The sequence below is a fragment of the Hylobates moloch genome, unplaced genomic scaffold (genome assembly GCF_009828535.3).
Source record: "Hylobates moloch isolate HMO894 unplaced genomic scaffold, HMol_V3 SCAFFOLD_1, whole genome shotgun sequence".
Lineage (NCBI taxonomy): Eukaryota > Metazoa > Chordata > Mammalia > Primates > Hylobatidae > Hylobates > Hylobates moloch.
Window position 1 is genome coordinate 186,541,016 of NW_026652276.1, and position 15,534 is coordinate 186,556,549.

The 15,534-nt window shown below is 44.7% G+C and overlaps 1 protein-coding gene across 15 annotated transcripts in view; it reads right to left on the reverse strand.

Annotated features, from left to right (window-relative positions):
- ATXN7L1 (ataxin 7 like 1) overlaps window positions 1-15,534 on the reverse strand; it is a 277,135-nt gene that overhangs the window by 141,905 nt on the left and 119,696 nt on the right. The window contains exon 4 of one of the 15 annotated variants that reach the window (XM_032761345.2): window positions 10,167-12,683. The exons of the other annotated variants lie outside the window; for them this stretch is intronic. Coding sequence (XP_032617236.1) covers window positions 12,598-12,683 — 86 coding nt within the window. The 3' untranslated portion in view covers window positions 10,167-12,597. Of the gene's footprint in view, window positions 1-10,166; window positions 12,684-15,534 lie in introns of those variants that run through there. 15 annotated transcript variants of the gene reach the window in all.

Here is a 15,534-nt window from a genome sequence, read left to right on the forward strand (position 1 = left end):
ACTCTCTGGGGAGCTGAGCAAAACAACACTCAGAGCCAGGTGTGGACAGGGCTGCCTGTGTCTCTACAGCTGGGCCTACCCCGGAGATAAGGAGATCGTCAGGTGGTCTCATGAGACAGCAGGGCACACTAAGGTAAACTTTCCTTGCCTGAAAAATGTTGGTAAGAAAAAACTGAAAAGAGCTTTCAGAATGTTTGGGGAAAGGCCCTCTGCTGGGGAGGAATGTGAGGAGTGGGAGAGACGATGCTTGGGTACCATTCTAAATTATCTGCACGAGGAGAAGGAAGGGAACAGCTTGGGTGCACAGGAATTCGCCCCTCACTTTGGAATGCCCCACCTTACTGTTTTCCTTATTAGATTTGTCTCGTTGATGATTTTAGACTGAGACTAATGTTAATATGAGTTTAGATTCTGTCTGCACAGGCCAAGGGGTTGGTGGAGAAATGTTTGGAAGTGTTTTGGGTTTCAGAAGAAATTCCTTGCAGGATTAAATAATTCTCTCTGGATGGTCCTCAAAATAGAGTTTAGGGTATAGTTACAGTACAGGAGAGTAAGGAAGGGTAAAATCATCATACTGCAAGTCAAACAAGAATGAGAAAGAAAGTGGGCTTTTCAGAAAAAGTTTGACAATACCTTTGGTCCTTAACCAATGATTTTAAGTCTAATTCTACATTTATTTTGAAAGCTCAAGAGTTCTAGTCTTCGGAGTTGTCATTTGGGGGTGGAGATAGGGGCAGGAGGTACGTACGGTTGTCACTCTGAGAAAAGGGGCCACTAAGAGAGGTTGTATGGGACACACAAGAATCACTTGAACCCAGGAGGTGGAGGTTGCAGTGAGGTGAGATTGAGCCACTGCACTCCAGCCTGGGCGACACAGTGAGACTCTGTCTAAAAAAAAAAAAAAAAAAAAAAGAGCGAGAGGTTATATCCCTTAATATCCCTGGATTAATATCTTTAATATCCCTGGATATTAAAGAAAGTAGTAGACAGCATTAGGCTAGTGGATTTCATCTGGGCAGCACCAGATCACTTGTGGGGCTTCTGACTTGGGAGGTGTCAGGTAGGGTCTCCACTTCTTTATTTCAAAAAGCTTCAGAGATGACTGTAAATCAACACAATTGTCTGTTGTCACCCCTGCTTCCTTCTCCCCCAGGTCCAAACCCACTGTTGAGGATCACTGTTGGCTGTATTCTGGGCACTTATTGCCTAAAAACGGACTAGTCTGTGAAGGTTCTTCCTGCACTATGCACCTGCACGATACACCTAAAATCTTAATTCGCCTTTAACAGCTGTACCCCACAGGAACCTATGAGGTCTTCAAAATGGGAGAACTTGGGATTGACTTTTTTCTTTCCACTCATTTAAATGCACTTTGAACCATGTGTAGACTGCAGGCACTTTAGAAAAGAACTGAGGTTGAAAAGTCTGTCTTGACTTCCAAGGAAGGGTAAGTCCCTGTTTGCAGCCCCAGGGCCTGCTCATTGTTAACAGTTTGCGTTTCAAACAACATACTTTGTGAGCAGTTAAAGATGATGGATAATATAATCTTAGATTTATAATTGCTCTTTTCTTTTTTTGAGACAGGATCTCACTCTATTGCCCGGGCTGAGTACAGTGATGAGATCTCAGCTCATTGCAGCCTTGACCTCCTGGCTCAAGTGATCCTCCCGCCTCAGTTTCTTGAATAGCTAGGACTACAGGCACGTGTCACCACACCCGGATAATTTTTGATTGTTTTGTAGAGACAAGGTCTTGCTATGTTGCCTAGGCTGGTTTGAACTCCCTCCTTGGCCTCTCAAAGTGTTGGGATTACAGGTGTGAGCCACCAATCCCAGCACTTTGGGAGGCAGAGGTGGGTGGATCACCTGAGGTCAGGTGTTCAAGACCAGCCTGACCAACATGGTGAAACTCCGTCTCTACTAAAAAATACAAAAATTAGCTGGCCATGGTGGCAGGCACCTGTAATCCCAGCTACTTGGGAGGCTGAGGCAGGAGAATCACTTGAACCCGGGAGGTGGAGGTTGCAGTGAGCCGAGATTGCGCCATTGGACTCCAGCCTGGTGACAGAGCAAGACTCTGTCTCAAAAAAAAAAAGCTACTTTTATCAATCACTCCTTTGGCAAGTGGCTTTTCCTTTTCCTCAGTTTACATTCAAAGCCTTCCATGATCTGGTTCCAATGTGATTTTCAAACTGGCTCCTTTCATACCTCCTGCAACCCACTCTCGTTGCTTCAAGTTGACTGGCTGCCTCACTGTTGTTTTTTCCCTCAATGCTGTAATAATGGCATAGGATTATATCATTAGAATGATGAATGTATCTTGACTTAACTGCTCCCCAATTGCGGAACATTTTTCTATTTCTCTTCTCTGTGTTTTACTTTGCCAGGAAGGGTATCTAAGGAATCATGCAGTCCAGCGGCTTTCAGCTTTGGCCAGTCACTGGAGTATGGGATTACTCCATACTCCATGGGAAGGGATGGATGGGAAGATGGGAGGGAGGTGGGGGGTGTTATAAAACTCTCAATGGCATTATGCATATAGGAAAAGGCACAAATCACACATGTGCCACTGGATGCCTATTCACAAACAAAATCCCCACGTAACCAGCATCTGGATCAGAAATGACATTCCCAGCACCCCAGAAAGGCTGGGGTGTAGTGGCTCATGACTTACGGGTGAATCATTTGTGTTCTGGAGTTCGAGACCAGCCTGGGCAACATGGGGAAACCCGTCTCTACCAAAAATACAAAAAAATTAGCTGGGCATGGTGGTGCATGCCTGTAGTTCCAGCCACTTGGGAGGCTGAGGTGGGGGGATTGAATAAGCCCAGGAAGTCGAAGCTGCTGAGCTGTGATCTTGCCACAACATAGTGAGATCCTGTCTGAAAGAAAAAAAAAGTCTCACTTTCAGATTGGTCATTTGATATCTGGATTTCTGGATCTGAGGTAAACCCAGGAATTTGCATTTTTAAGATTCTCCTCAGGGGCCTCCCATTTACCACTAGACTTGAAGACTACTCATCTACCAAGGATTTTCAAAGGGTGTCAGGTGTCCCCCTGGGGATGTGGGGTTAGAGACAGGGAGCCGTCAGCTCTGCCTTTCCATGGGTCAAAATCACTTGAATCTCTTTCTTATACTGGGCCTCCTTCGGTAGACAGCAATCCTTCAAACAACCATAATCTTGAAAACCACCCGTATTAGGGCTCAAGGGAAGAAGCAGAACACAAGGATGAATACAGTATAGACATATCTATCAGCATTTACATGAATTTATTTCAGGGATTGACCTTTTGCAATAGTAAGAGCTGGTTAAACAGCTTCTACAAGGTGGTTGTTTTTGCATCTGATGTGAGTATGTGAGGTTCACAGGACAGGCAGTCGGGGAGAACAATTGGGAATTCACAGGCCTTGACTGGAACCACATGAAAATGGACTGAAACTCATGTCACTTCTTGTTGCCTTTGACCTTGATGGTACAAATGTCCTGCAGAAGCTGCAGCTCTTCAGCATGCAGCTAAATGCACACACCTGGCCCAGGAGTCAGAGAAGCTGAAGGAGGATCCAGAAGGTGGAGCAGTTGCAGGCCCGGCTGGCAAATGAGTGACAACATATGTGTTGCAAAGTGCTGCTGCCTTTCCATCCTTGGAATCTCCCAAGAATTTCTCTTGGGCTCCATCCCAATTAGAAACTCACAGGACAGGGAATTCTGGGAAATGTAGTTCAGCCTAGTTCTAGGATGCATGACAGCCACCACACCACCCTCTGACCATCATGCCCATGCTTGGCTACCACTGGAATCATACAGTGTTAGCTTCCCAGGCGGCTCAAACATGTAGTTGAGGCTGAGAAGCACTGGCTGTCAACTGACACATGGATGTGAACTTTGAGACTGCCCCAACCCAGGTCCCAAGAAGATAAATTCTACACTTTTTTCATCGCAAGAGGAGCATAAAAAGGTCTGGTTATTGTTCCTAAGGTCCTAAAATGTGGCTTTTATCATTATCCTGACTTCCTCCTGTCTGTCTTGTCTCAGCTAACCCAGCTACAACCTTCCTGTAGTCCTCAACACAGTGGCTGCACCCTGAACAAAGCCCTCCCTTGTTTATCCTCCTGGTACAAAGTGGATTAAGAGCACAGCTGGAAGACCCCAAGATCATCCAAATGCCACCAAGCTCATAGTGAACTGAAGACTCAGAAGTTTTCACTATTAGGTTTCTAAATAAAGCATCTTTTCCTCTGTGACACAGACTAATTAAATGATTGTAACACAGCCAAGTGGTCAGTGAACACTTAACCACTGTGATGTGAGCCACAGAGCTGGTGAGAGCCAGTGCTGCAGACTCACAGGTGGCTGAGCTGCTGCTGCTGAGTCTTTCTCAAGGACGGCTGAAGGAGAAGCCATTGGAGATAGGGGCGGTTGTAGAAGTGGGAAAAGAGTTGGAGGCTGGAAAGAGCTCTGGTGCAAGTTGCAGCTCTGCATCTAAGTGGCCATTGGGGTTTGCACAAGTCACTTAAATTTTCTAAACCTCAATATCAGCCCTACCTCCTGCACAGGATAATTGAGAACATCAATTGAGAGAATACACGTGATACAGTCTGGGAGGAAGACAGTCCAAAAGCACGGACATTCCTGTGTTAGTAGTTTTAACTCTGTTATAGACGACACTGGTATAAAGTGAAGATTATTTAGTTTATAGATGGATTTTTATTTAGATATTTTGCTTTCTTTTTCCTATCTATGATGTGGTTATTTCTAATGAGGTCTGCTGAAGTGTGAGATTGACACAGGTGACTAAAATGGGATCTTTGAGATTAACTTTGGGTTTTTATTATTTATGCTCTCCCTCTCCTCTCCATTACAGCAGACAGCTGAAGACAGGCTGAACCACCCATTCTACACTCTGGAAATAAGTTTACATAGAAAGAACCCTTCTAAGAAAAAGCAACAGCTAACTCATCTTTCAGAGCATCCTTGAGGAGTAAAACTGGGAAAGGATCAGGCAGTGCTGCTCTATGTTTATTGGTATGTTCACTATTTATGGGAATTTTCTCTTTCAGAATCATATTTTCAGCTTCTTGAGGGCAGGTCTGAATCCTGATGAGGCTTTCTCTCTGCATTAGTGCCTGGGACAGTGCGGTAGAAAGGATGTGGTTTATAAGGATCCAAAGTTCTGAGATCTAGTTACAGCTCTGCCTCCCCAAAAGCCATTTTAATCCTTCTCGGTCTCAGTTTCCTCTCTGTAAGGTGGGAATTACCCACTGCATGGGAGTATTGTGTAGCACAAATTAGACTATCTGTGGGAAAATACTTCTATGACTTAAAACGTGCTGTGCAAGAGGGATAGACTGTGGTAAGAGCTGTTACGTCTCAAGAACTCTATACTGGTTGATCTTCCTGTTGAGGATAGGCAGGCACAGAGCACAGGCGGTCGACCCTGGGCTTCAGATGGGAAAACACTCAGGAATGGAGGAGAGGGGAAGGACATCCCCGGCAGCCCCTGGAGAGACCACAGACACTTTCTCACTGCCCATCTTGGAAGATCTCTGCACTATCTCTTTTGCTTCAAGCTGTTTGTTAGTCTGGTCCCTTGTTTATTTGTTCGTTTCTTTTCTTTCTTTCTTTCTTTTTTTTTTTTTTAAGAGACAGAGTCTCACTCTGTTGCCCAGGCTGGAGTAAAGTGGTACGATCATAGCTCACCATGGTCTACATCGTGCAGCATTAGTAGTATAGTGGTGAGCATAGCTGCCTTCCATAGCTCATCGCAGTCTCAAATTCCTGGGCTCAAGTGACCCTCCCACCTCAGCCTGCTGAGTAGCTGGCACTATAGGCATAAGCCACTGCACCCAGCATATTTTAAATTTTTTTGTAGAGACAGAATCTCACTATGTTGGCCAGGCTGGTCTTGAATTCCTGACTTCAAGCAATCCTCTCCCCATGGCCTCCCAAAGTTCTGGGATTACTGGCATGAGCCACCATACTCAGTCTACTGGTTCATTTTTTAAATCAGATGTTCACTGAGCACCTACTATGTGCCAAGCACTGTGCCAAGAATTGAGAATTGAATGGTAAGCAAAACTAGGTAAGGTCCCTGCCCTCATGGAGTGGAATCTGGCCTGTTTCTTCCCAAACATGTCTGGACTCAAGCCTATGCGCTAAGTCCTGTGAGTACCATCCAGCCCTGGGGACAGACATAAATGTGTTTTAGTGGGATTCCAGATTTAAGCTGAAAAATATCAACAAGTTTAGGCCAGGTCCAACAAGGAAAAAAAGAAAAGGCAAAACTCCCAGCAACCTCTTTTTTGGGTCTTCCTTCCTGTGCCCCCATCTCCGGTTTCCAGAGTCATACTCTTTATGGTTTTACCCTCTTTTGGAACTCTCACCTAACTCATTCGTATTAAGGTGTTTCCTTCTCTAGAAGAACTGAATTTAATATGGAAAAAAACCTTAAAGAAATGATACCCCAGCTGGAGGGATGTTAGAGGACATCCTAAATCACACCACTAGGGTAGTCATTTCAGAATGGCACTTTCAGGGGCAACAGGTATAGAGGAAATGGGTGCTGGCAGCAGGGATGAGTTCCCTTAAGCAAATCTCTGTGCCCTTTAAACATTACTCAAGGTAAGCGGGGGGAAAGGCAGGGAGCAATATGGCTGCCATCAGGGTCCTTGTTTTTGTTTAGAGGAGGTGAGTTTGCAAGGGCTTATTCCATTACTATGAGTGATAACTACATAATTCACTGTATAAATGAATGTGGAAAAAAATAAAGACCAGGGAAGTCTTCTGTAGCCAGAGCCTAGAAAAGCTCCATCCACTGGCCCTCTTTTTAAATTTTTCTCTAATTTCTGACCAAGCTGTCAGACAATCCTACTGGTGAATTTCCAGCTGGAATTTCAATTTCCCTCTTAGTGAGAAAAGTGAGACACATTTTATTATTAGACCCCAATCCCTAAAGTGAAATTCCCGAAAGACTGTTGGTTACGTGAACCCTGAGTAGACTCATTAAAAGAAAAGCTTTGTATTGTAAAATAAAGCATGGGCACTAAACACCACATGAAAGAGATGCTCTGCGTTGGGAGGGATGGGAAGGTCAACATCCGGGTAACCGCCATGCAGGTGGAGACACAGAACTTTGCCAAGCACCCCACTCCATATGTCTGGTCTGCTTGTAGCCACCCACCTCCCTCTAAAAGTAAGCAGACTCCTGGATCCACAGTCTTTGCGTCCTTGTGTGTATTTATGATGTCATCGCCCAAGCGTGTATCGTCAGAGGCTGCATTTCAGTCCTCCCATTTTTTGCATGACTTTTAAACTTATTTTAAGTGACCAATTTCCCCCTCATTCTTTTCCTTACAATTTTTCTGTTGAAGACTCTTGCTGTCCAATCTGCAGTTTCTCGCTGTCTGGATTTTGCTCTTGATGCATGCCAATATGCCCAAATGCACTCATTTTGATGCAAATAATCACTTATTAAAAAAACCCTGTTTGCCAGCCATGTTCTTAAGGAGGGCACAACCCACCATAATCACTTTCTCACAAGCATGTGGGCAAAGGGAGTGCTCACAATAGAGGTAATGAGACAGAGAGAAAAACGTGAATGTGATTTATGAAAAAGAAATATATATATTTCCAATTGGAAGCGACCAGGGAATGCTTCTATTTAATGCCTTTCAATATAGTTTGCTTTAGTAGGAAACGCATTTGGAAAGGGATTTGGCATCATGTTATACTCTAGGGTCCAGGGTTGTATGCATTAGTTTTTATCAAAGATGATTGCATAATAGGAACCTGGATGTAGCAAAAACCTAAGGAATCTAAACCACTAACCAAGCTCACCAAATGTAACAAACATAAATCACAGATGAAAGGAAGATTAAATCCGGCTATTTACTTATGCAAGAAATGCAGGCTTTAAGATTTTTTCGTTTTCTAATCTCAGCAGGCAGGCCCATGAACATAATTATTAGTATTTTCAAGGCTTGATCAAATATTGGCTAATAAAGAACTCATTCACTTAACGGTGATGACCTCCAGGTACCTGCAGTAAGTCCAGAACCCTAAATTATATGCTCCAGAGCTATGGCACCTACATGATGGACAAAATAAATGAATAGCGTTATACTAGTAGATGGGAGTTTTTTTTAACACTTAAAATTAAATATGCCTGAATTAAATACCTGTTTTGATTTGCAGAGGGGAAAAAAGCTCCCAAAAGATGGATATGATAAAAGGCTTCCTTCAAACCCAATAGGCTACCAACACTACCTTCAAAACCATCACAGCATTAGTTGTACAGCCACAAAAGGGGCCAAAAAGACATAGAGGGGAATAAAAGAAATTAGGCCGAGGGCCTAAATGAGCACATGCTGGTTCTCTATTCTTATTTCTTTCCTTGGTTTTCCTAGGGATTGTATTTTTGAAAAAAAAAATCAGGTTGGTGAGGCCTCTCACTAGAGAGAAGGTAAGGGGATAGGGATAGGGAGGGAAAAGATAATCACAAGAAGGACGGAGGCAAATTTCACAGGCAGACTGATATCTTCCTTGGGCTCAGGAGTTTTAAAACTCTGCTTGCAAGATTAGGTTCTTGCTTTTAGAGTATAGATGGTAAGAGATTTCCAACTCTGATTTTACAATGCTCTGGGGTATATGCAATTATTATGATGTATGCATTTTAAATTCTCAAAGCCAGATTAATTTGAATTATTTTTCACCAAAAAGGCAGACATTCAAAAGCTTTTTTTTTTCAGTTATCATCCTAGTCTACCTTTCTCTCTCTCTCTCTCTCTGTCTCTCTCTCTCTCTCTCTCTCTATATATATATATATATTTTTTTTTTTTTTTTTTTGAGACAGGTCTCGCTCTGTCACCCAGACTGAAGTGCAGTGGCACAATTACAGCTCACTACAGCCTCCATCTCCTGGGCTCAAGGAGCGATCCTCCCACCTCAGCCCCCTAAGTAGCTTGGGCTACAGGCATGCATAACCCCGCCTGGCTCATTCTCACATTTTTTTTGTAGCAATAGGGTCTCACTATATTGCCCAGGCTGGTCTCAAACTCTTGGGATCAAGCAATCCTCCTGCCTCAGCCTCCAAAAGTACTGGGATTACAGGCGTGAGCTACCATGCCTGGCTCTTTTTGAAAGATTTGATACTCCTTGGAATTCACCCTGCCTGGGCCCTGGGACACAGTTGCTGTTTCAAGGCTAAGTACTTGTCTTCCCAGCTGGCTGGTGCTCTTCTTCCAGGCCCTCTCTGGATCACTAGGAATTCCACAGTTTTTCCCTAAGCCTTTTTTCCATCCTTGTCTCTCTTCCGAGTCCCTACTCCAAAACCCCTCATGGACTGCTCTCTTCTTGAGGTTTCCCACCTCGGCCTCTAAGGGCTATGGTGGAATGAAATTCCTGGTGGGCAGGCTGGGCTGGCTCCCAGCAGTGATATGTGAAGGGGAAGCAGAACTTTGCAAGAGGAATAAACCTATCAGGGCCTTCTATGCTTCCATCAGCTCACTTCTCCTCCTGGGCTGGGCTCAGTCTAAGTATGTTACATCCATAACGGTGATTAATCCTCATACCACCTCTCTGAGAAGCATGATTATACCCATTTTCCACACATGAGAAGATTTACACTCAGTCAGAGCAGGAGCTAGACAAGGCTGGCTGAGCAGTGAATCTTGCTCCCAGCCCGGCTCTGAACCATCACACTCTTCAGTGTGAAGCAGGAGATTTTAGCCTCACGTTTCTCGACATTGGAAGGACTCAAGAGCTTTGGGGTTTGCTCCTTTGGTAGCCCAGTGGAGGACAGATCAGTGGTGACAGCTTCCAGCTCTGTGGCCCCCTGCCATGCCACTCTGAAAGGGGGCCCTTCCCTGCCTGTGCCTAGGCCTCCCTGGCCACCACCCAGTTTTTCCACGAGGGTCTACCACAGAATGCAGGTGGGTGTGTGAAGTCTTTACTCTGTACCTCCCTATACTGCCCAGGGTAGAATGTGCTGGTTCTTCTCAGGACTGTGCCATCTGTAGATAGACTAGGGCCTTAGCCTTCCTTCTTAGCAAACGATGTGTATCAGTTCATAGGAAACCACTCTGCTGATGACACTCAACATCTGAACATAGGACAGTAAAAAAGGCCCTTGATTTGGGAGGTACGGGGAAGCGAATGGAGACAGGCACAATTCTGCTTTACATCTTGAGCCATCCCTGCTGAAGGGGGTCCGTGGGGTGGCAGGGGGTGGTAAGGCTTCAAATCCTTTCTCTGAACCATTTTAAAGTTTTCTTGCATGTTGTCTCCTTTCCCCATAAACCCATGTAACACATCACCAACTACTACACAGAAAATGTTAAATATATAATAAATATACTAAATTATATAAAAATATTATTTAGTGGACTTTTTTTCTAGTTTATTCTTACTTTTTTTTTTTTTTAATCCAGGTACCCAATTTTATCAGCCAGGTGTGGAGTACTGGGTTGATGAACGTTGAAACAGTCATGGGGTTTCATTTATTCATTATGTCTTCCTTCTTCTGTGGGAGTCAGCACTGAGATGATAAATGCTGGGCTCAGGTCCAGCTCGGGCCACTCAATCCCAAGGTTCATATACAAACAGACCAGCTGGATCAGGGCCCAGCAGGGAGGTGAGGCTTAAACCTCCTCGCTGGAGGAGGAGCCAATAAAAAGACTGGCAGCTTGGATAGTGAATGTATGTGTGTGTGTGTGTGTGTGTCAGAGTGACCTATTCCAGGTGGGTGCTGGGAGTGGTGGCAGGAAGTGGGGTGTGATCAGAGAGACAGGAAAATGCTCAGAGAAATGTGTGATAGCTCAGATAGGTCTCAAACCACAAGGCCCTGTCTACGCATCCAGCACGATTCCTTCTGGAACACAGGGAGTTAAAGATGAAACAACTCTAGAAACTGAAACCAATTATCCATGGCAATTTATTAAATAACTAAGGTTTCTAGGCCTTATTAAAATAAATGTTTAGTGTATTTTCTTATTCTCTGACATTCAGTTCTTCACTTGTCAGCACCTGCTGGCAGCAGCTGGAGTAATCTTACCAATTTTGCCGTATGTGCAAATCAATTTGATTCCCCCCCCCAAAGATAGAAATCAGTAAAGTGATTAAGTTACAATTAAGGCATGTCATTGAAAGCCCAGATAACATGAAAAGGCTGAGGAGGAATCAGCTGGAGGTCACCAGTGATTTCCTTCTACCCAGGTTAAATGATTTTCCCCCCTCATTCTCCTGCCTGCTCTACTGCATGTGACACTGTGGATGAATCAACAAGCCTCCTCCTACTTCTGGGAAGTCTCTCCTTTTTCTGGCTTCCATCATGCTTTCCATATGCCAAGTTCTCCTCTTGTCACTCATACTGGCCCCCTAACTGTTAATCTGTCTGTCCATCCATCTATCCATCCACCTATCCAATAGATGTTTAATGACCCAGTGTGCCATGCACTGGGAAAAATGACAAAGGATATTTATGTCTGGTTTTACAGTTAAAAAAATGCTTTTCCATATATTATTTAATTAAATTCCTGCTACAACCATATGAGGGGGCTGTTAGGATCCCCATTATTTTATATATGAGGAAACAGGCTCTGAGAGGATCTGCAATTTATTTAAAACAGCACAGCCAGCAGGTGGCAGGGTCTAGACATGAATTTAGGTTTTCATCCCATTAAGAATTCCTAATGGTACTCTCCTATATACTGGTGAGGTATAATTTCTCAACTAGCCTCACTGTTCCTAATGAAATGTCATGCTCCAGCTATCACGTATTTACTGAGACTATGCTAGGCTCCGAGGGATGCAAAGACTGAGTCCCCACCCTCACAGAGCTTGTGGCTGAGTTGGGAAGGCAGACGTTAAACATATATGTTCACACAAGAAATACTTGTTTTCAACATATAAGGGGGAGCTCATCTAGTTGTGAAAATTAGGGGAGTCTTCCAGAAGGAAGTAATCATTAAGATGCAGTCTGAAGGATGAGTCAGAGTTAGCTTTGGAAAGCGAGGATGAAAGAAAATCACATGTACAGAGGGAAAAGCATGTATGTGCAAGGGCCCTGTGGCGGAAAGACCCAACGTGCTGAAATTTTGAAGGCCAGCTTGACTGGAATATAGAAAATGAAAGGGAGCCTGGCACAGGATGTGGCCCAGACCACACAAGACTTTGTAGCCATGATAATGATTTTTACTTTTAGCTTAAGAGCAATGGGAAGCCACAAGTCAAGAGAATGACATGATGAACTTTGATTTTGATTCTGACTTCTGCGTGCAGAATGAATTGCAGAGGAGCAAGAGTGGAAGCAGGAACAGCTGGAAGGCTTTTGCAGTTGTCCAGGTGGGAACTGATGGTAGCTTAGACCAGCTTTGTGGTGGTGAAAATGAAGAGAAGAACCCCACAGGTACCCCCTGCTCTGCTCAAGCCCATTTTCTTACTAGATCCTGACACCAGAGTGTGCTCACGAATTTGCAGTGAATGGAAGCTTGTCCACACTTCAGGGCTCTGCTGGAGTCTCCTCTTCCAGGAAGCCTTCTCCAGACCATGCCAGTCCTCTGAGATCTTTCAGAAGTTGTACGTCTCTTCTGCGTTTTCCATTCTCACACCTGATGCTTCTCTATGGCTTGGCTGCTCTCTGGTCCACTCCTGGAGATGCCTTCATTTCTCTTGTTGTCTTGCTTTCTCCCTTTGGAAAGTAAATGCTTTGTTGGCATTTGCTGAATGGTATCAACACGGCTCCTTTGGAAATTATATTTGTAAATGATTACTCATGCCAATTGCCATGTTTCCCCCTAAATTAAACACTGGTTGCTTAAATGCATCTTCATGATCTTGTTCTATCAAAATGTATGTCCCAATTTTTCCATTATTTCCTCTAAACTCTCTTCCATATTTCTCCTAGTAGAAAGCAGTTTCAGGGGGAATGGAATGGGGGTGGGGTGGGGGCAGGAGTGCAATTAAACAACGGCTGTCTGGCCAGAATTCCTATACCTTTTTAATGGGGTATTTGATTAATCCTTTTCATGGGCACCATTATTCATGCCTTGATAGAATCTTATTTTATAGCTCTTAATACATGGACCCAATTTATCCACATCACATTGTATTCTAATACTTGTCATGCAAGTTATTAGCTATCTCCTTCTCAGTGTAAAATCATCAGTAAGTTTGATTAGCTTATTCCCTGGGGATGATAGGGGAGATAAGAACAGACGCAGTACAATATGACCCCAATGGCTCTGCATTCTCAAAAGAAGACTGCTACATGGAATCCATTTATGGAGCCAGGGTGGCCAAAACAAACATCCGCCCCATGGAGGGGACTCTGTGCAACCCAGGAGCTGTAGCCATGAAGGGCTGACTGCTGTCATTACTGGCAGGACTGAGCTATCATCCTAAGTGGGATTTTAATAAAAAATAGTGGAGTTCTCCACCTCCTGCTTAACACCCCCTCCCAATGCCTTTCCTGAGAATCACAGCCCAGAAGCTTCCCTTTACTCCTTGACATCCCTTCTGCCTTCAATCCCTGTTCTTTTCCTGCTGGGCACCTGGCAGGGCGGACAACCTAGAAGGAGATGCACAGTGCTGTGTACTGCTCTTTCTCCAGCACAGGCTTGGGTCTAAGCCCCCAGCCCTGTCTTTCTCTTCTCTGGAACCAAATCTGAGCCTTGGGACTCATAGGTGGCTTTGCTTTTGTAAGCAAAGTCACTCCTTAGCTTGAAAGAGAGAAGGGGCCTGCACAACCCATACAGGATGGTAGGCTGCAAGCCCATGGAGAGTTTCTAATGCCCCTTCCCCTAAGCAACCACCTTTCTTCAGCCCAATCAGGTGCACCCCTATGGCCCCAATGGCTGCAGCCCTCCTCATCTTTACACCAAAGGCCCTGTCAATGATTGTTGTGCTTTTCTGAGCCTGGCAAGAGTCTCATTGAGGTGACATTCTTCCCTTCCAAAGGTGGCGCCCAATTCCCTTCCTGTAGTGTGTGAGCTGGACTTAGAGACTGATTTCTAATGAACAGAATAGAGTGGATGTGACAGTGTGTCCCTTCTGAGACTAGGCCATAAAAGGCATTTTGACTTTCTCCCTCCCTCTCTTGGGTTGTTGGCTCTCAGGGAAGTCAACTGCTATGCTGTGAGCAGGGCTGTGGAGAGGCCTAAGGTACTGAGCACCAGGAACTGAGGCCTCCAGCCAACAGCCATGTGAGGGAGTCATCTTAGGAGTGGGCCCTCCAACTCCAGTTAAGCCTTCAGATGAAAGCTGGACTGCAGCCTCATGAGAGACTCTGAGAAGCACCACACAGCTGAGCCACTCCCAGATCCCTGGCCCACAGAAACTGTGCAAGACAACACAGATTTATTGTTCTAAGCTGCTAACATTGGAGTTATTTGTTATGCGGCAACAGGTTACTAACACATTCTTCTACTTTAGGGTAAGGCTCTCGTCTTCTTTTCCCCTTCAATTCCCTTCTTAGGTTCTATTTTCATCTCTTCTGTCTTGAGGATGTCTGGTATCCCTGTTGCTCCCTCCACTGACCCATCCCTCTGTGTCCACTCAGTCCTCACAGTCTCAAGGACTCTTTCCCAAGAAGGGGGAATGGAGGAGGGAGGAGCTCCCCAAGACCTGGGTTTGCAGTTCCACTCTTGCCTGCCATCCAGAGTGACATCTGGCATTAGGAGAATGACTTTTTTTGCAGAGGGCAGTCTTCCTCAGGCCATGAGGCTGCCTCTTGTCTTTAAACCTGGGGGCATAATAACTTCAGCCAGGCCCACAGCCAGCATGAGAAGACTTTGCAAACATCATGTTCCCCTTTGTATCATATGCTCATCTCCTGTGCCCTTTTTGCTCATCTGCAATTTCTGCAAAAGGTCATGTCTCATTTCAGCTTTGCCGTTAAGTGCATTTGACACTAGGTGGGAATTCCAAAACCGGATGAAGACGCAATCTGGCTTAAATGCTGCAAGGCGGGCCACTATACTTCACCCCAACCAGCTGTGTCCTGCTAGCATAGACACCCATGCAGGAGGTGGCAATCTGATAGTCACTTCCTTCATAATTATACATGGGGCAAAATGCAGTGTTTTTTTTATTGTTGTTTGTTTGCTTTTTTTGAGATGGGGTCTTGCTCTGTCGCCTAGGCTGGAATGCATTGGTGCATTCTCGGTTCACTGCAACCTCCACCTCTCGGGTTCAAGTGATTCTCCTGCCCTGGCCTCCTGAGGAGCTGGGATTACAGGTGCCCGCCACCATGCCCAGCTAATTTTTATATTTTTAGTAGAGATGGGGCCAGGCTGGTCTTGAACTCCTGACCTCAGGTGATCCACCCACCTCGGCCTTCCAAATTGCTGAGATTACAGGCATGAGCCATGGTGCCTGGCCGTAGTTTTTAACTAAAAGCAAAAAAATCCAGGTAGCTTTTCCATCTGGTCAAATCCTAGTAATTTTTACAAAATCAATCTCAGTTTAATGGAGCAAAGTCAGACAGAGATAGATGTCAATTTTCTAGAAGGCTTGGCAAAGATTAAAAAAAACACACAATG